This window comes from Morone saxatilis, unplaced genomic scaffold (assembly GCF_004916995.1).
Source record: "Morone saxatilis isolate NCDOM2014 unplaced genomic scaffold, NCSU_SB_2.0 Contig12, whole genome shotgun sequence".
Taxonomy (NCBI): Eukaryota; Metazoa; Chordata; class Actinopteri; family Moronidae; genus Morone; species Morone saxatilis.
The window spans coordinates 18160711-18181498 of record NW_023339674.1 but is presented as its reverse complement, the minus strand read 5'-3'; the positions used below and the strand labels follow the sequence as shown (position 1 = coordinate 18181498).

The 20788-nt window shown below is 40.3% G+C and overlaps 2 protein-coding genes across 2 annotated transcripts; both read left to right on the top strand.

The window, feature by feature from the left end:
- The first annotated feature begins 2947 nt into the window (after positions 1 to 2947).
- On the top strand, positions 2948 to 10067 carry creb3l3a (cAMP responsive element binding protein 3-like 3a). The gene is made up of 10 exons (XM_035653731.1): positions 2948 to 3092; positions 3475 to 3591; positions 3788 to 4031; positions 4463 to 4596; positions 5840 to 5950; positions 6052 to 6158; positions 6900 to 6968; positions 7152 to 7236; positions 7772 to 7865; positions 8812 to 10067. Exons 1-10 carry the CDS (start codon positions 3063 to 3065, stop codon positions 9126 to 9128), a joined length of 1308 nt encoding a protein of 435 aa, XP_035509624.1. The 5' UTR covers positions 2948 to 3062; the 3' UTR covers positions 9129 to 10067.
- Positions 10068 to 19325: 9258 nt separating this feature from the next.
- On the top strand, positions 19326 to 20744 carry rxfp3.2b (relaxin family peptide receptor 3.2b). Its single transcript, XM_035653888.1, has one exon. It carries the CDS (start codon positions 19326 to 19328, stop codon positions 20526 to 20528), a length of 1203 nt encoding a protein of 400 aa, XP_035509781.1. The 3' UTR covers positions 20529 to 20744.
- The last annotated feature ends 44 nt before the right edge of the window (positions 20745 to 20788 follow it).

Sequence of the window (20788 nt, the reverse complement as noted above, 5' to 3'; positions counted from 1 at the left end):
GTCTAGACCGAACTCCTTATAAGAGCCTTGGCAAATGGCAGCTCTACCAGGCACCCCTACTGTTACATTTTAAAACTATGTTACGTTTTCAAAACTAAACTTCAGTTTAGTTCAGTTTAAACTGACCATAAAAGATAGAATTAAACTAAATGCCAGAACTCCCTTTGAGTGATAACAAATCTATCACAGTGTGAGTGCAGATTCCTGGAGACACCGGGAATCAGTGACAAACACACATGAAGAGTCAGAGATAAGTGGGAAGAAACTAGACACACTGGTGGCACATGAAACACGTCTGTCTCCATCTGATGATGCTGTAGATAACAAACATAATGTTGGGGCCATGAAATTTGACCTTAACAGTTCACTTATGTACACCCACTCTGTGTTTGTGTTGACCATTTCTTTTCACAGAGCCTTTTTTCAAAGCTGAAGTTTTCAAAAACAGCTTGTGGAGTAATTACAGAGCTTTTGCCCTTTGGAACCTTCCTCCATCAGATAATGAAGCAATAATGATTACATAATGTTTCTTTTATGAAAACCCAATAGACTAGTCGCGGCAAAACACGAGCTATGCGCTGTGTCAGCTGACAGCTAGCTTATCATACCCATCAAATCTCAGTGCACTGATGTGGTAGTCTAGTTAAAGGCCTTCATGCTCATAATCACTATTGGTGCTTTGCTGCTGCTGCTGCTTCACAAAAGCCTCCACAGCCTCCACCTCGTTTGGCTCTGCTATTTTCTATCCTCCCTGCTGAGGTTGGATCATTACGTTAAATACGTGACTATTCTTTGCTGTTCTCCCTCCAGGCTATTGTTATTATGTGTTGTCTACTCAGTTATGTTGTACTGCTGCCTCATGGAGCCTTACCAACAGCAGATCCATGCCGCCAAGTCAAATAAACGTATTGCCATCTCCGACTGCAATACATGACATCAGACCCTGATAAAACAATGGTTACTGGCAGTGACCTCATTCTACCTTCATGCATGGTAATGATCCTAGAGAGGATGTGAGGGCGAGACTTTGGTGGAATGAAAATAAGTGGTAATTCTGGCATATCTTGTACCTTACAGGCAAGAACATAAAGATCTTGATTATTATACTCAACTATTCCAGCATTTCTTATAAGAGTTTAAAGGAGTAGTTTAACATTTTGGGAAAGATGCATCCTTGCCAAGAGTTAGATGAGAGGGCTGATACCGCTTTTGTATTTGTGCGGTAAATGTGTAGTTTGAGCCAGCAGCCGTTAGCTTAGCTATTAGCAAAAGAACTGAAAACAGTCAGAAACAGTTAGCCTGACTCTGCTCAAAAAGTCCACCCACCAGCACCTCTAAAGTTCACGAATAAACACATTCAGTCTATCCATTTATGGACCAATCAGCGTCTTTTGAGGAGGCAGCTACGACGATGAGCACCAAGTGTGACGAAGCAAAATGATACTGTTCATTAAACAACAATGGCAGCTCCCATAGAGATTTTATCATTGAAAGAAGAGCAAAGAACGGCACCGAAGGCTTTTCTTGATGGAAAAGATGATTTTGCTCTTCTCCCTTATGGTTTGTTGATCTGATTGGTTGAAACGTAATAGACTATTATAGACTGTTGGTTCATCCAATCACCTGCCAAGCATTTTTTGAAAGCACCTACCCTTTTTCTAACATTTTCCAACAAAGACTTTTTCCAGATGGTTCTGTGTAAAAAGCTAACCAGCTTCCGGCTGAGGCTCATATTTACAGCACAGATGGTGGTATCAGTCTCATCATATAACTCTCTGCAAAAAAACAAGTTGACATATTTCCCGAAATGTCAAACTATTCCTTAAGGAGGCAACTGTGTAACAACTGCATTTTACAAACTTTCAGTTTCTACAACTGTAGGCTACATGCTTGCACCCTCCTTTAAATCAATCTTTTTGTGTGTTTCGGTTTCCATACAGACATTTAAAATAAATATTAACAATTTCAAAATGTGTCGATGACCAAAGTAAATTATGTATATGAAAACTACATTAGCCAATTAAAAAATTAAAATAACTGCATAAGCTACTGTATTCCATTATCCTCACTGCTCCTCTTTTTGTATGTCTTCTTCTATTTAGTTTGTTCCGTCTTTTATCTTTCAGTCTAACATGAAATTTCATTGGATCTTATCTATCTATAACTATGTGGATATTTTTGTGCTTTTATGGTTCCTCTAAGATTAATTCATTTATTTGCAGTCGGGGTTTAGAAGCTCTGGTGAAAAAAATAATTAGACCCTCAGACAAATAATATAGATTATAAAGAGATGGTTCAAATTGTTTCTGTGTAATTATGTTTCATCCACCACTTTGCAGTACATTCATGCTTTTAAGCCTCCTTAAAGGCTGATTAGAGCTTAAAGAGGCCTCAGGCTGCTTTTTATTATTCCCACTTATTCTACAAATAAATCATTTTCTTATTAATCCGGTTTCCTCAAGAACTGCCATGACACATTAATATGGAAAAATCTCAGTAATTTATTTCCTCAACCAATATGATTTGAGACACATACTGTATTAAATTGTCTGTGTAACAATTTAATTAACAGTAGCCTACTGTTACAAATTGGTTGAAATACTCTTATTTTACAATATCTTTAAAACCAGTGGTGCTGACTTTTTTTTCTAGAACCATTGTATGTCCACTGAGTTATGAATATATGCCAAAGGTCAGAGCTATCCTTATGTCAATAAGCTATCAAATAAATAAGAGGAAAAGAAGCAACAGACTTTGACCTTTCTGGTGTTTTACATTTTAGTGGAGACTTAATGTCCTCGGTCTCAGATAGACCAACTTGTCAATTACGTTAGTTGTGTACTCTTGGCACCAATCAGATTATATCTCTTCTTAGCCAATGGGGACAAAGCAAGCTAGTTGACTGGGTGTGTTGTGTTGGAGTTTAAACTTTGGACCAGAGAAGAAGAGCTGAGAGATACAGTGGAGTCCCTTCGGGAACGGAGACAAAGCTCCAGTACAAAGTAAATTGGATATTTTGGCTGGATCGCTGTGGTCCTAGGGGTTTGTTTGGTGTGCCAAGCATGGACACTACGGAGCACTACCGAGACCAGGTAAATAACTAAATTCTATACTTTTTATTGCATTGTAGTTTGCCAGTTATGGTTTACCGGGGCAAACCCACAGAGCAAAGTTCAGGCTTGAGAGCAAATTAAAAGCCTAAATCAAAATCTTCTGGCTTCCAAAATCAGACAAATGGTAGAAATGGCAATGAAAGTATAGAATTATTACAGAAAAATGGTCACAGAGACCGACACATATCTAGGCAGATTGGGGAAACATATTGTACGGTACAGTGCGTTCAGGGAGGATTGTGGCAGTAAATGGCAGTCCCCAGCTGTGGCAGTATATGAAACCTTTATATTTTTGTTGCTGGTTCTAAAAGGATGAAAGACAGTACTATGTGTGACATTAAATGTCATGATCTCATTTCAGGGTTGTGATGGCATTGAGCTGCTCGACTGGCTGTTTGATCAAAACGATGGAATTCTCCGTCATGAGGAAACAGGACGGCATGGCAACCATCACACCTGGCCAATCCAGGACCCAAATGTGCGTGAGACTGTGGGATCGCTAATGTCACTCATGCGTGCTGCAAATAGTTGTTTGCTTTGTATCCACTGTATAGTTACTCCTTCACATACTCTGTAGGTCTTTGTCTGTTTTTTAAAAGACTGTCCCATCTCTCGCCATGTTGTCATCTCACACAGACAGACTAATGATAGCACTTAGTGTTTTCACCCACCAGATGCTGCAGCCGGCCGGACAGGCAGACGATGACTTCCTCAATGCCCTCCTGACGGGAAGTGATTCTGTGTCAGGCTCACCTCTCTGGTCCCCTTCTCACAGTGACAGCGGGATTAGTGAGGACCCTCCATCAGACCAGATGGACAGCCCTCAGCGCCCAGAGAGCCCCCCAGGGGACGCTCAGTTTTTCAGTACGGGGCCACAGTCAAAGGCAGCCCTGGAAGCCAACGTCTCAATTGACCTCAGTGAGTTACAAATATCCACAAGAAAAACAGTAAATCATTGTGAAAATGTAATTGACTAAGCTCTATCTGGTCGTGAGCAGAGAATGATCAATGGGGAAAAAAAAGTGAATTCGGCATTTCAGTCACAATATCCAGCACATGAATCTCTGGATCTCCTGCAACACGGAGCATAAAGTGGGATGGCATTCATTATTTGTGACTGTGTACAAGAGCATTCAAACTATCAAAGACACTGGCGTTATTGCCGTCAAAAACAAAAGGTACCAAAGACAGTAATTAGTATTTGCGTAACATTAAAGCTCCAAATGTCTTTTGTTGTTTTTAAATTTTTATTGTTGTTTGCCACATAATCCAAACACTGACTCTAGCATGTCATATTGATCTTTGTTTGCATGGACTTTATGTATATTCCTGTGTCTGTGTGGGTGCAGATGGCTGGGAGCCCACCTTCCCAACGGGCAGGACAAGGATTACACAATATCCCTCAGATGTACATAGACCGCAGCTGTCCTCTGGCTTCCCGCTAACTGTCAAGGATCTGCTACTGTCTGGCACACCGGAACCCGTAAGTGTATCCTGGTTGTGGTGGGAGTTTGACAGTTGGTGTGGATGCTACAGTAGGGGTGGGGGGAGAGTGATAATGTGTTATGTGTTTGTGCATCTTTCTTTGGCTGCTTGACTCATGCATAGGGCCTGTTGTTTACCTTTTGTGTAAGTCAGTGTGTGTGTATTTTGAAAAAACAAGTGGGTGACTACACTTGCTGAAATCATGCATTCAGGGAGGAGTGAGGCATTTGGAATAGCAAATGAAATTCCTATTTTTTGTTTGTTGTAGGAAGGTTTGCTGAGCATGCACAAACCTTCCCAGCAGCACTGGGGTTTGTATGTTAAAACACATACGAGGAATACACAGAAACATTTAAGATACTGTTGTGTTGAAGTCGATATTTCCCTTGAACTTCCCCAGAATTGGTTAGTTCCTTTATGATTTTTGAGATGTGACCTTTAATAGGTGCGCAAAGTTTGCATTTATGTAAAATTACTCAGTTATATTTTGTGTAGAGAAAGTTTTTTGCTGCGTCATACATCCATCCATTAGTTTTACCCACTTATCCTTTAAAGGGTGGCGGGGGTCTTGATTTGATCCCAGCTGACATTGAGCGAGAGGCAGAGTACACCTTGGACTGGCGACCTGCCATTCACGCTCACATTCATACTGACAGGCCATTTAAAGTTGCCAATTAATGAAACTGGCATATCTTTGAACTGTGGAAGGAAATTGGAGAACCCAGGCACAAGGACAACATGCAAACTCCGCACAGAAAGGCCCCAGCTGGCCAGCACGCTTGAACCCAGACGGTGACCGTGCCAACCACTGTTGCAATTATACTTGTCATAATCATTTAATTCCCAAACAAAATATTCCTAAAAGTGGAGGTCGCCAGGTCAATACAGAAGATCGCCACAAGATTAGTAATGTGTTTGTGCTTCTGAAACTGGAGGGTATACAGCAGTTTGGATTTCAGCTCACTCCGGTTATTGATCTCATCATCAAGCTTAATAAGATGAAGGAAAGAGTGACAGTAGGCAACTTAGGTTCTGGCACCATAATTGCTTTGAGGTAGCCATGAAATGAGAGTAATGAAGGTGGCCTGATAGTCTGCACTCATTTAACTACTTTTTGTGAGGCTCTAGGGAGAAAGGTGTGGTGGAGAAGGAGGAGAAGAAAGAGGTGTGGGGGCAAGTGGAAATTAAATCAAACAGCAGTGACTATGTTTTAAATGTTAGTATTCATATCTCGCCACCAGCCTCCACACCCATCCCAACAGTCCATCCAAGAGTTGATTCTCAATGAAGATGAGAAGAAGCTTTTAGCAAAGGAGGGGGTGAATCTACCAAGCCAACTACCTCTTACAAAGGTAAATTTCCATAAATACCTAAACAATGAAAACAACCACCAGCTCCCAGAGTTTATCCCGTGGAGACTCAAAATGTAAATCTTCCTTCCTTTGTCAATCAGTACGAAGAGAGGATTTTGAAGAAAATACGCCGAAAGATTCGCAATAAGCAGTCTGCCCAGGAGAGCAGGAAGAAGAAGAAGGAGTATATTGATGGGCTGGAGAGCAGGTAAGAATCTAATTTAAGTAAGAGTAACAAGAGAAATGGTTATTGTTCTGCATGTGTTTGCATCATAACAACATATTCAATATGTTAACCATTTTCCAAAGCACACTGTGAATTTCTTGATTGTTTTCCTGCTGTACCATCCAGGAAGCCATTGGTGTGTTAATTTCAGCACATTATGAAAGTCCCTATTAGGGTCCCATGTGCCAGCCCTGCAATGTAACTGTGGTTTGATTCTGGTCTTTGTCAAATGCTCCCCATATTATTATTATTATTGTTATTAGTTGTCACAGAAAATATTCTGTGCAAAAATTGTATTTATTTTGCAAGGTGCAGATGCTTTTCTTCATTGAGTTTGATTGTCTATAGCCCCAGCACCACACTGAAGCCTGATACCGGAGGAGTGGTGTTTTTTTTTTCTATTTTTCACCTTGCTTCAGATCTGCAATCCATTTTATCATCAGTTTTGTGTCAAAGTTACAGTTGTTATTACATGGTATTTGTGAGCAGGGATAGTTAGAAAGCCCACATTTAGTGGATGATATTTGTACATACTGGACTAAACCTAAAAACCAAACTAAATTTCCTGAATGAAGAAGGAAGCTTTGAAATGTTTCCTGAACAGGTTGTGTTCCAGTGGGTTTGAAATTATGATTGCCTAATGGAGCAATGTTTGATTCACAGATGTTTGCAGTAACAAACTAAGTGAGATCATTTTATTTTCTCATGTATTATCTCCTCTAGGATGGCTGCCTGCAATGCACACAATCAGGAGCTGCAGAGGAAAGTGTCCCAGCTGGAGAAATGCAACATGTGAGAGATTTTGAAACATGACTTCTCTTTCTATTATTCCCTCCTTTTTAATCCCCTGACAGTATTTTTGAATGACATTTCCTCCAATCAGAAACTGCCTTTAACATATTCCCTCAAACCCTTGCTAATCCAATTATTTTTCTCTGACCTTTGTCTTTCATTTTTTCCCCATCCTCTCCGCAGGTCACTAATGGAACAGTTGCGCAGGCTGCAGGCTCTTGTCATGAATACATCTAACAAGTCAGCCCAGACAGGGACATGTGTACTGGTATGGATGACCTCTGTGTGTGTGTGTGTGCAAACTGCCATTCACTCCATATGACTCATGGTTAAAAGCTTTCACCTTCATAGCGAGCCAAATCGCAACAACCGCTATAGCTAGATTAGCCATCAAGAAAGGCCAAACTAGACATGAACATAATGGACAAGACAGCACAAGACATAGTCTTCATATAAAGTGAAATACAGAATACACAGCAGCCATTCATTGCTTTTGATCACTCCAATAGAATAAAGTGCAAGACCTGAGGCAACATAAGTGGAGCAGAATTTTAAAAATGTAACTTTTAATCCATAAATATGACTGTGTCGCAGTTCGCCGTCACAGAGTGCTTTGCTTCACGAGAAGCTGAACAGTATGCACAGAGGGAATATCCAGACCACTATCCATTCAAAAGTTCAACAATGTAGAACACAGATTTTCAAGTAACAACTCTCTGTGACTTGAACCTTAAGTGTGAATGATGTACTTTCCACTGATTCCAGCCATCCTTTATCTTACTCTCTTTTTCTCCGTCCCTCAGGTGCTCCTGCTGTCCTTCTCCCTAATCCTGTTCCCCAGCCTCAAGCCCTTCTCTGACACCAAGGTCAGCCAAGGAGACTTCACTCCAGTCAGAAGTGAGTAACCTTCAGCACCAAATAGCTTTGTGCGCCCGCCTGCCAACTAATCCAGCACCTCTCTGTCACAGCTGAGGAGCTTGTTAGAACTGCGGTCTCACCCACTGCTTGAAAGGTTCTCACCTGCAGAGCCTCACAGCCTGCTCCGCCTGTCTGAGGATTTGCTGTCGACTTAAAACTTTAAAGATTAGAGCCGATGCACAGAGAACCAAGGCCATGTATTATCATTACAGTTACAGTTACAGTTAAGCTATTGCTCTGTCGCTGATAAATGACTAGTAATTATCGCTTTATTATTAGATTTATTGACACAAACCCCCACAATGTACATTTTTAATTAGGAGGCAAGGTGTAATTTGTTACCATAAGCTCTTTGACAGCCTTGAAAAAGCAATCGATGCTGCACTTTCCCTTAGTGCTAAAGGCTATGTTACAAGTTTTTAGAGGTTTAGAGTCTTTAATGTCTCTAGGCTTGAATTTGATGTACTTACAACACACAGACTTGCTTACCACGGGTGCCAGCATACTTTACATCACCCTATATGTATAAGCAGCATACAAGCATTTACTACATGGTTTGTAGCATAGTGTAATGTAGTTGTAATATGGAACTTTTTCATGAATGTACTGCATTTGTCAACAATTACAACTTATCACAAATGTTTTGATATATTGTCACTAATTATCTGTTTATACACCAGCCTCCACTTAGGGATGCCCACAGGAAGAGTTAGCAATAAAAACTTAAAAAGATACTATATCTGCTTACAACTACATTAGGGAGTGTTATAAACCATCAATTAAATCTGTACAGTAGTATAATACAGTGCTTATAAATGTGAAATTGGAGGACTTAAAGTAAAGTGTTGCCAAATACACAATAATAAGCAGAGCTCCATGTCCACAAAGGCTTGAATTTGAACTTTTCTCTCTTATTTTCACACAGTCCAGTCACGGTCCCTGCAGAACCTCCAGGCCTCCCGTGTGTTGCATGTCACTGACCCCCACTTCTCCACTGAGGATGAATCTGAGCCTCTGCACCGGCATTTCCCAGGAGACCTGGATTTGGAAGATATTACCACATTGATGGGAAAGCTGGGAGTAAACCAAGACCGGACCAGTTTGGAGCCCATGTCTCTTAACAACAGTCAGGAAGAGAGGATGGATCATTTTCATGTGGACCCAATTACTGGTCACATAGCTACTTTGACCTTGGATCCCCACCGATCTGCCAGGCTCCGACCACATGCTGATGACATGTAAAAGGAATGAATAAATTATCGCTGCAAGAATTCCCCAAACCGCCCTCCTCCCAATGATAGAACAAGGCATTATCTGGGGCTGCTGTTTACACAGACAGGGGAATTAGGTTTTAATCATTCCTGTTTTGCCTTTAATATATATGTAGTCTGTATACCTTTTCCTTATTTGTGATACTGTTTTATATATCAGTATATGGATTTAAATCTTACACTGAAATTGCCTGTCAAGATAAACTGTGTATCTTTTGCCTCCTGGCTTTGATAAAATGCCAGTGTAAATTAATGTGTTTGAGAGTGTCAAAAACTGGGTAAATAGAGCGGTGATGATGTGTACAGTTTTGATGTGAACGGATAATTCGTAAAACGTTTAAGGATTTTGAAAGCATGTTTTCTTTCAAGCTTTGATTGGATTTGTTTAGATTCATTCATGGGTAAAACTGCCTCAAATAAAAATGTCAAAGAGTGATCAGAAGGCTCAAAGCACTGTGAATTTATTATCTCTATGATGTTTTACAGCTTTAATAATTAAAAAGAACCCTTTTTAATTTTCCTGAACAGTGCCTGAAAGTGTATTATCCAGTGTCTAGACAGGCCTTCTTTCCAAAGGCGAGTACAGTAGGTTTGATGTTAGTGGATAGATGGTTTACAGAGAGGGAGACAGAAAACTGGGCCAAAGGTGGAACAGATGACCTCTTATCTCATGACTCAGACTTCTTACTCAATAATCGACATGTTGACATATTTACCCATGGAAGACAGGCTATAGCTTGTGTCCACAGCACTCAACGTGTCTGGCTTGTCAGTGCAGACCACACAGTGATGAGATGAAAGGGCTCTTATCCTCGATGCCACTTAGGTGCAAAATTCATCTAACATTTAAGGTATGACTTGTTCAGGTTGACATTTTCTCTGGTCAGCTAGGCTTAACTTCAAGGGAGGGCTGGAGATTCGGTTCTGTGATGAAATGATCCACTATAGAAACTGGCTGGTTATTAATTTATTTAGTTTTTGACTGACCTTTTGTTTCACATTAAAACAAATTCATTCGGAAACTGGAAGACTTTCTTAAGGGAATGGAAATCATACACATTATTTTGACATTTGCTTATATGGAGCGATACAATTTCAAGATTCTGCAGTTTAAAACACCTTAAACTATAAAAATGTTTTAAGGGCTAGATCTGTGTTGTAATATGATATTAAAGGCATCTTAACAAAGGGAATTTTACAACCCCCACAATACATTATAAGCTTTTCTTTGACCCACCCTTTATGGAGTTGACACATGAAGCCAATAGTTGGCTGTCAGGCCTTCAGTAGCTAACTAAATCAGCAGTCAGTTGGCTATAGAGTTATTGCAGTGTGTTCAAGTGAAGCTTTAAGACATGAGGCAACATCAAAAAAAGCCTCAGTCAGTCTTGATAGGCACTAGTTCTTTGAAACAGATGTGTCAGGGTCCTAAAGGCGTCAGCATGCTTGAACAGTGCAGTGATTGTTGGATTGTTGGATGATGGAACAGCGTTTTCCCAACAATCCTGTGGCTCAACGGCTCTGTGAAACTGTACAGTACTCGTGCTGCAATCCATTGCAAGACGGAAGTCAATAGTGTCAAGTGGGCATTTCCCACAGCCTACTGCATTTTTGCAAAGGCATCTATCAAGCACAAATCTGCTGAATGGCAGTGGAAATGGACAGGGGGTTTCACAATCAAACTACATATGGTAAACATTTGATCAGGTCATTCTGCTTAAAGTTCACTGTGTCGGTGAACTTGGGGCTAGACAGATCTTCCCAGCGTTTCTAAATTGGAATTTGACTTGAATGACCTTTCCATTCAACATTTCCGTGTCAGAAGTTGCTCTTTTTTACAAGTTTCGAGTACAATGGACTGCAGCATTAGGCACAGTGCTGCTTTGAGCTAAAGGCTACGTCAACCTGCTAGCATACTCAGCATACTCAATGACAGTGCTGACATGCTAATGTTTAGTGTGTATAATGTTTACCATGTCCACAGATTGTAGGTTAGCATACTAACATGTTAATATTAGCACTAAATGTAAAGCACAGCTTATATTAAAAATTCCACCTGATGACGACACTTGAAGAAAGATCAGAAGGTCGCCAAAGTTATTACAATTCATCTTGAGGGAACCATAAATGTAGAATAGAAATTAGTGCAATCTTATGAATGTTTACGAACTATCAATCACATCACAGATTTTTTTGTGGTTTAATAGAGAATAAAATCCGATCATCAGGTCAAATTTTACTGAACAATGAATTCTGAAATTTGTTTTACTGTTGTGTGTGATTAATGAAGAATTATTCTATGTGGCCAGAGGGTTTCATTCTTCCAATCACTGCTAATCCGATTAATTGTCACTTTTCAATTTATTAATATCTGACTTTGCTCTGGGCTTGTCTCAGGTTTGCAAACTAATAATTATCAACTATGCTGAAAATGGGAGTGTATTCTGTAAAACTTCTCATTTAAAGTAAACCGACTTTAATTAATTTAAATCGTACTGATACTGAACATCATCACTTATGTTAGGTATGAAAGTTAGCACATTTTACATGCCTATAAACACACCTTATGCTCTGTGTCAGCACAAACTGGTGATGTGTGACCTGGCTGACTCGATGTCCCTCTATCACGGTCCCCCATCTGTCCCCCTTCCTCTTTCATCTGACTTGGTCTTGTTTTTTTCTCTAATCAGGGTGAAAGTCTCTTGACCATCAGCGTCTCTAATCAGGACCTTAACCCATCACTTTGATTAACCAAATCCCTGGAGCCAGGAGGCCACTACACATGGATCGGCTCCTGCTGAGTTTAGTTAGCCATAAGGGAATGATGGGAAGACTCAGTGTCTATCACAACACCCCTCATCTTCTTTTTTAATCTATAAAATGGGCTTTTTCTTTCAAGGTGTGACGGTGACCTAGATAAACTTAGTGTATTACTTGTTTGGTGAAAGATTCCTGAGCACTGCCTGACTTTCATATTAACAAAATTGTTTTCCAATTCCACAGGAATGAAGAGGGAATTAAAACACCTAACCACACACTCAGCTTGAAAGCTCAGAGTTTAATCAATATCTCACACCTCAGAGAAGTACTAGAGCGATAAAAGTTTTATGTGCTTCTTTTGTCTTTTTTTTTTTTGTCTTGTTTTTTTGAGGCATGATGCATGTGCTCTGCTGCAGCACTAATTTTATAAAAATGCATCAGGCTAATAAGAGATAATAGATATATAAAAAAAATGTTGTTGTTTTTTTGGTTTTTTTTGTCTCTCTCCAAACCCACACAGTACTCAGTTTAATTTCTAACAACAACCAATATGTGGAATGAATGAAATGGCAATTATACCTGCAGGATAATAAACTATTGTGAAGTATAGCTGGTACTGGTACTTTGTAAATAAATGAAATTGACTATTGTAGATTAGTGTAGAGCTGGTATTAGTGTCCTAAGGTCACTTCTTTCCATCTTTACTATACACTATAAGCTGTCAAAGTATCAGCATTCGGCAACCTCTCTTAGTCTACACACAAGGCACACATCAGCACAGGAAATTATCATTGACATTGCCCTGGCATAAATTAACTGTCTGATAATGAAGGTCTCTGTGCATTACATTAACTAGTCAGCTACGCTGCTACATAAGAAATTGTGCCTCAAATACATATTATTTATACATATAGTTAACATAATCTGTTTATAACATGATAGTAAGGGTGTATTACTCAATATGAGTGAGTAATTTGTGAATTGGAATTAATTCATCAGACATTTCTGCAGCATGAAAAGGATGTGTGTCATGTACCGGTTGCCATTAGTTTGTGGTTGTGACATAATAATGACTTGGCATTTACTAATTAATTGTGTAAACTAGAAAATGTAATTAAACTATGAATTAGATGGTGGAATTAAAGGGCCCATATGTGCAGTTTCCAAGCACAGAAATAGATCAGTCGTACAGTGTAAATTTACATTAGACTGGATTACATTTACTGTCCACAATCACAGAGATTTACCTTCTCTTCTCTTCTCCTGATACAACACTGATAAAAAAGGCAACTTTTTGGGTGCCCGGTTAGCTCAGTGGGTAGAGCTGGTGACCCATGTACCGAGACTGAGTCCTTGCTGCAGCAGCCCAGGGTTCGAATCCGACCTGCGGGCCTTTGCTGTGTGTCACCCTTCTCTCTGTCCCCCTTACCTGTCTATCTTCAGCTGTGTCTATCATAAAGGCAATAAAAGCACCCAAAAAAGTACGTAAAAAAAAAAGCAAGGTTTTAAAATAATTGCCATTAGAAGTAAATACTGCAACATGTATTTACTGACCAAAAGATATATCTCTACAATCTTTTATTCTCTTCACAATTGTGTTTACCTGCAAAAATCCACTTTGTTGCCAAACAAACTATGATCCCTGTGGAATAGCTGCATAGTTGTCGAGTACAACATAATTACTCTAAATCTCACAGTGTGTGACAAACTACTGCAAACAGACACTGACTCATCGTTTTTGACAGTCTGGCAAATTAATGCAGGATGAACCAAATGCAAGTGATGACCAAATGAATAAAATCATGACTGTTTCAACAGAGATTGTGCCAGTAATATCATCAGCATTGTAACATATGTGCAGTATTTCTCAACAGAGAGTTGGTGCAGCTGTTTTGTCGTTTTGCTGAAAAAGATAAAATTACCCTTGACAGCACATTTTTACCAAGACGTGGATTGTAGCCTAAAAATGCTGCTGTAAACACTGGTCTGGAAGTCACTACAATTACTTCTGCCTCCAGTCTCTGTGTCAGAGCTGTAGGCAGGGCAAGTACTGTAAAATGTTAGCAGAGCAGACACCTTGCTCTGAATAGAAAGTATATTAAATTGGATCCAGTCCAATTGAGCAATGTTAGACACAATGTATAATTGATACACTCTTAAAGAGGTAATTAAACTCAAAGAATATTTATAGCTCTTCCCATTTTAAGAAGAGTTATATATATTTTGACTGACTCCTGGATTAAGTTTTGTTCCTGGAAGGCTGATTTGCAACAACATGTCAAAAGTATATAAAGTTTATCTGCACCTTTTTGCAAGCTGTTTTTTCCAGTATTTTCCAGGAATTGGAGGTGTTAATGAAATGCAAATCCATGCAGAACTTTCTCTTAGTTTTTCCCATAGTTATAATATTATAATATTCAAGTTCTTTAATTTGGTAAGGTACATATTAACTTATCGTAATGTCCCAGACACCAATTTCGGTTGTTTTTTATATAATTATTGCCCATAGCTTTCTAGAGGGCAACTGAATCATTAGAAAAACAAAACAGACTACACCTCAGTCCAGTCAGCTCAGATGCAGCAATGATAAAGGTGTATTTGGATGGTGGTGAGGGTGAGTCAACACACATCCTACACACAAACCCACACTGTGCAAACAAATGAAGGTTTCATTAACCGGGCACTGTGTTACCCTAGAGCTGATGGCTCCACTTGGCACTAAAACTGAACCTAAGAGCTCCATAAATAACTGTGTCACCTACTATTTACCTCAGTGTTAACAAAGGCTAAAAGTACAAATATCAGTGCAGTCTCTACAGAGAGATTTAATAACAGAAGAAACATACCAAAGAGCTCAAAGATAGGACTTGGTACATTTGGTCTATGTGAAGTGATTCTTGTGTATTTCCCTTAAATTATTAAATGAAATTATGATTTCTGGAGAACAAATAAAATTAATCTCACCCAAAGGGGTTTTCTTGGCTCAGATTTGTGCATGTAGAGTCTAAAAAAAAGGATGCATTTAAATTGTCCTTAATTAAAGCACTTTGGATTGATGTGGAGTTGTGTCTGGTCGTAGATTGAATGTTTGACAGCAGAATTGCATCCCTAGACTTGGGCCCATACCAAATATTAGCCTAACAGATGACAGTCTGAAATTGTTCTTTTTCCACCCTGGAATACTAATCATTCTCAAGGTGATCCTGACTGTGAGCCCAAGGCCAGCTCTGTGAACTGGTTGCCATTCGCTCCTTTGCAAGATTTTTATGCCATCAAAAATATGTTGGTATTCTATTAGGATTATCTCTAGCCCCACTGGGAAAAGGTAGTACTCTGTTTTAACTCATTCAAGGACAGAGCAGCTCAGCACTCCAGGCAAATAGACATCAAAACATATCCATCTAATCCATCAGTCTTAGTCAGTTTGTTCTCTCACTGAATACAAATTTGCATGACCAATCATGATGACAGCCCCAACAACCCAGGAACAGGCTGTATAGTCATACCCTAACCTCAAATTCACTTCCCCTTAGCGAATAAAAGAGTGACACAACAACAAAGACCTGGGGTCTTTGTCTTCTCTTTAGATGTGACACAATCCCTCTTGGCCTACCACAGCAACCTGAAATTATTATTATTAGTGAAGTGCCGCTTCAAAACGTGCCTGCTCAAAATGTGCCTGTTCAGAACAGGCTGATTGCTTGGCCTCTAGTATTGCTGCTTGAAGCTGTCTCAACATGATTAACCTGCAGAAGCAAAGAGCCCCTGCTGTTCTAGATGCCGCAGTTCCACACTCACAGTTTTAGACATGAGCTACACCTAAATAATTATTAATAATATTAATTATTATTGTTTTTTCTTCTTATTTGTTAAATGACATTTAGTTAACTGAATGTAGCCCAAAGACACTGTATGGCTGGGTCCCCTGCTCTTTCTGTCTTCCAAAATCAATTTAAATGAATAACCTGACCCAATGGCAGCATATACATGGAGAACAGTAATGTACCCAGGATTGGCCGTTGGGGAACTCCATGAGTGAAATGGGAAACATATGATGGGGAATTTACAACAATAACAGAAAAGTGTCTTTTAGACAGATAGGAGGATGTAATAAGTTGAGAGCAGATGCTTTTAGACCAACCCAAATTGCAGGACACTGTAATAGGATGGAGTCGTCTACTGTATCACTGGACCACAATGAAGCTTTCACATTTATCTGCAGAAAGGAGTGAGTATTTTGTCACCTTAATTAAGACCATTTCACAGTACTGTGTAGAGCTCTAAAACCATACTGGGAGTTCATACAGGCAATCAGTTGAGAGGCAATAATAAGATATAACATGTATGTCTGAAACAATCAGAGTCCTAATATTGCTCACCTTTTTGACATAATACTTTTTCCTCTGTAGTAGAGGGGGAAGAACTGCTGACAACAGAATAAATTACCTTGAACAAGATTTTGGAGTTGTGGAAATCAAACTGGAGAAACAGGCTGATCTTGTTTCTTTAACAGCAATCTAATACGTTGATCGTGTGATTTCTCAGGATGTCAAGGAAATTTGTAACCTATTAGCCTTCATACATTCAGCTTTTCTACATTGTCTCCTGAGGGGCCCTGTGTGCCATTGAGCCATGGAGAGGGATTATTTTTTTTATTTCGAGAGGAGCAATATGGTCAAGGAGAGAGGCAGATATTGTTAAAAGAATTAGCAAAGGCATCTGTTGCTGCATAAAACAGCTCAAGATTAAGATACTGAGGGAAGAGTGACAGAATTTGTTGCAGAATAAACATTAAGAATTTATGACAGGACAGAGGCTCATTGGGAAGAGATAGGAAACATTAAAAACAATAGAAACGAGGATTAAAAGGACAACATACATAGATATTGAAGTCACTAAGGTTGAGTACTCTGTCATATTTGGGTATAACAAGAGAGAGGTGCTCAGAAAATTCATGAATAAAAACATTTAACTTCTGGTCTGCATAACAGTATGCAAAGCAGAGGAACTGGACCAGAAATTAAGGCTTTCTCCAACAATCTAGGTTTCTTTGTGCCAAACAGCATTTCATTTTGTTTGTATCTGTGATCTTGGAGGCAAGATAATGATCTTATCCTCCACAGACATTTATTCACACCTGAGTGAACTTCCTGACCCATCGCCGCATACTTTTTCTATATCTGCAAATGGCTACAATGCATACTATTGAATTTTATTAATCATAAAATAATGAATCACCCAACAATTTCTCACATTTCTTATCAATAGCATGTCCCCTGCTATCTTATAATGCTTTGAGAGGCACCTTCGCCTCTTGTCACACCCCACGTCTTATATTACCCAGATTTGGGTAAACAGCTGTATACAGGATACATAGCGCTGGGGGAATACATGGGGTTCATTCTGATTGGCCAAACCAATAGTATATATATTTCACAGTGCATAATCTGCAGAAGTAATTTGGCAAGCCTTTAAAGCCTGACAGTGCTTTGCCTGTGGTAATAAAACTAGGGTTACAATTTATACATTTAATTACACACACAAGTAGGGAACAAAAACTAACCTGATATGCTAAGTAGAATACTTTCCATCACCCCTAGCAATTACTGATGGCTTTATCCACATTTTGATTACAGCATTTATGTGAGGTGTCCTTCACAGCTACAAAATAACTTGGAGTGGATGAAAACTGGTTTGGTAAGCAACCTGTGAAATAGCAGGTGCTTAGTAAGCAACCTGTAGAGATGTCACAGACTTGAACGCGTAGGACATTAAATAAGGCATTCTGTCAGTGCTTGCACATATGGAGGTGGGATGTTAAGATGACAAAAACTGGGTTGCAAGGGATTAAAACAGTGCAGATTATTTTTTTCATCCAGTCATGTCTTTTCAATTTACAGGATGGGATTACTTACAGACAAGGGAGGTGATTCCAAAAACTTGTTGTTGGGGTAGTTCATAGTCCAAAAACAACCCCACTTTTTTAAAAACTGTTTCTGCCATTATTCTACCTGGACTACCTGGCCTTCTCTGTTGGAACATATGACAGCATCTACAACAGGTGGCACAACAAATCTCAATGCCAGCTGGCAGCACTCAAGATCTGAGAAAAAATGAATGTTGATGGCGCGACTGTGATTTTGCAGCACATCGTGTGATGAGAAAGCATGTTATTAGAATTTGGAAAGACAGAAAACCAGGAAGTTTTGCATGATGCAACGTAAATCAGTTCTGAGCCAGGAAACATTTTATAATCAGTATGTAAGGGATTCTCAACAAAGAATTTAATTAAATGTGTGTTTGTAATAAACTCCCTTGTGATTACTTGGCTTACTTTGAACTTTGAAACTCTATCCACTCCTCTGAATGCATAAAACTGCAAATGCTTAAAAGAAAACACAGTTCCTCAGTGAGTTTTGATCTCGTTTTCAATATTCACAATCTATTAGTTTTTACTTAGTTCTTTTTTTTTGTCAGTATATACACAGTTCAATATTCTAAAGCTCAAAATCACTGAAAACATTTGTATTGTAGCGTTTAAAAAGTATTATTATTGTTATTTTTGGCAGTACATCTTTATTTTCAATGTGTCCCTTTAAGTTGAGCACAATTTTCGTAGTGTATTTAAAATGTGCAGAGAAGCTCCTGACCCCGTTTCCTTTTTCCTTTAAAAAGTTGCAACAGTCATGGGATTTGTTAAAAGCATACCATACAAAGAATCCGTATAGCTTTATCCTATTGAAATTTAGTCAGCGCGCAATATGCTTAGCCAAGGTTGCTCTTTAAAAAAAAGTCCCCAGTAAGGTTCACAGTTTTTATGTTATGTATGTACCTGATCCTGCACATCCTCATCAGATGTGTATAGAGTAAGAAGATCAAACACAGATTCTGCCTTAATGTACAGTCGGAATTCAGCACTGGCATCCACACCTCTGCATATTTTACGCGCACCGTTGTCTCCACGTCTCCAAAGCTCCCTTTAAAAAGCGGCGCAGCGCAAACGTGATTATATAGAAGGTGTTGGTGTCATGTCAAAAAACATTAAGCGTCACCTCTGACGGACACGCTGGAAGACTTTGATGTGGCTGTGGCTATCAGAGCGTGAATTCGCTCTGGTCCAATAATCTGGCTGCTGAGGAAAAGAGCGTCGACCGCGCGACTGAGCTCTGCGCGTTCACGTGGAACCTATAAACGGTCGTGGCGCGCAGAGCTGAGAGTAGTCGTTGAGAGAGGAGAAGAGGATAATCGTGGCAGGACTGCATCAGTGGCGCCGTGGGAGATAACCTGACACAGCTACAGCAGGAATACTTAAAATGCCATCACCACAAAGTTTTTTCTCTCTCTTTTGTAACACGTAGCTGCTCCAACTTTGCTGTGCAAGGTGATATGTGAGCAAGAGAGTCCAGTCATGCAGCTGAATGAGACTGGAGTTCAAACACTGGCTCCAGAGCCATGTGAGCAGCAACTACTACAAGAGGACAATGCTGGAAACTGTAGCGGAGGTTCCACCAGCAACCTGTCGCTGCACTGCTGGCTGCAGCTCCTCAGCAAGGAATCTATCATGGAATTTCAAGCAGACAGCTCCAGTCTAGTGGTGCGTGTGATGATAGCATGTGTCTACTCTATAGTCTGTGCACTGGGGCTGGTAGGAAACTCACTGGCTTTGTATCTGCTGCACTCACGTTACAGGCAGAAGCAATCATCCATCAACTGCTTTGTGATGGGACTGGCTATCACAGACCTTCAGTTTGTTCTGACTTTACCTTTCTGGGCAGTGGACACAGCCCTGGACTTCCGCTGGCCATTTGGCCGCGTGATGTGCAAAATCATCAGCTCTGTCACCACCATGAACATGTACGCCAGTGTGTTCTTCCTCACAGCAATGAGCGTGGCACGTTATTACTCTATCTCCACTGCACTGAAGATGCACAGCCGGCGGGCTGCAGCCACTAGGGCCAAGTGGACAAGCCTGGGCATCTGGGCTGTCTCTCTGCTAGCCACTTTGCCTCATGCAATTTACTCCACCAGCGCCCAGGTGTCAGATGAGGAGCTTTGCCTGGTGCGCTTCCCAGACTCAGGCAGCTGGGATCCACAGCTTCTTTTGGGTCTATACCAGCTGCAAAAGGTCCTGCTGGGCTTCCTCATTCCTCTGATCATAATCACCGTCTGCTACCTGCTGCTTCTGCGTTTCGTCCTCAGCCGACGCATCACAGGTGCAGCGGACCCAGAGGTTGAGCAGGGCCGGCAAAGTCGTCGCTCCAAGGTGACCAAATCCATTGTCATTGTGGTTCTCTCCTTCTTTCTGTGTTGGCTTCCCAATCAAGCGCTGACACTGTGGGGAGTGCTCATAAAGTTTGACCTTGTGCCCTTCAGCAAGGCCTTCTACAATGCGCAGGCCTACGCCTTCCCCCTGACGGTGTGTTTGGCACACACCAACAGCTGCCTCAACCCTGTGCTGTACTGCCTGATTCGCCGGGAGTTTCGGGCAGGTCTCAAGGAGATCCTCCTCCACGCCACACCATCCTTCAGGAGCCTTACTCATCTGCTGCGTCGCAAGGCCAAAGTGGCTGAGGCGCCGCCTGTTCTTGTGCTGGTCCAAATGGATGTCTGACTTGGATGACTGGCTTAATGTGACAGAGGGGCGTAAGGAGTGAATGACAAAGTAAATAAGCCTATATTACCATTGATTTGGAGGTTTACCATGATGGTGCATTTATCTGTATATCAAATATTTTTTTGGCTTTTGAAAACAACTTAATCATAATTGACTACCCAGTGGGATGTGCCCCACTTTCACTGCATGCACCAAGATTTCCTCTGCCGCAAATTGTTATACAATTGTTATACAACGTATCTCTCTCTCTCTCTCTC

Bases quoted from the DNA above. Each gene is read 5' to 3' on its own strand.
- rxfp3.2b (XM_035653888.1), top strand. From the start codon at position 19,326: ATGCAGCTGAATGAGACTGGAGTTCAAACACTGGCTCCAGAGCCATGT.
- creb3l3a (XM_035653731.1), top strand. From the start codon at position 3,063: ATGGACACTACGGAGCACTACCGAGACCAG. The intron at 4,032-4,462 runs GTGAGTTACAAA...GTGTGGGTGCAG, and splicing joins CAACGTCTCAATTGACCTCA to ATGGCTGGGAGCCCACCTTC. The intron at 7,866-8,811 runs GTGAGTAACCTT...ATTTTCACACAG, and splicing joins AGACTTCACTCCAGTCAGAA to TCCAGTCACGGTCCCTGCAG.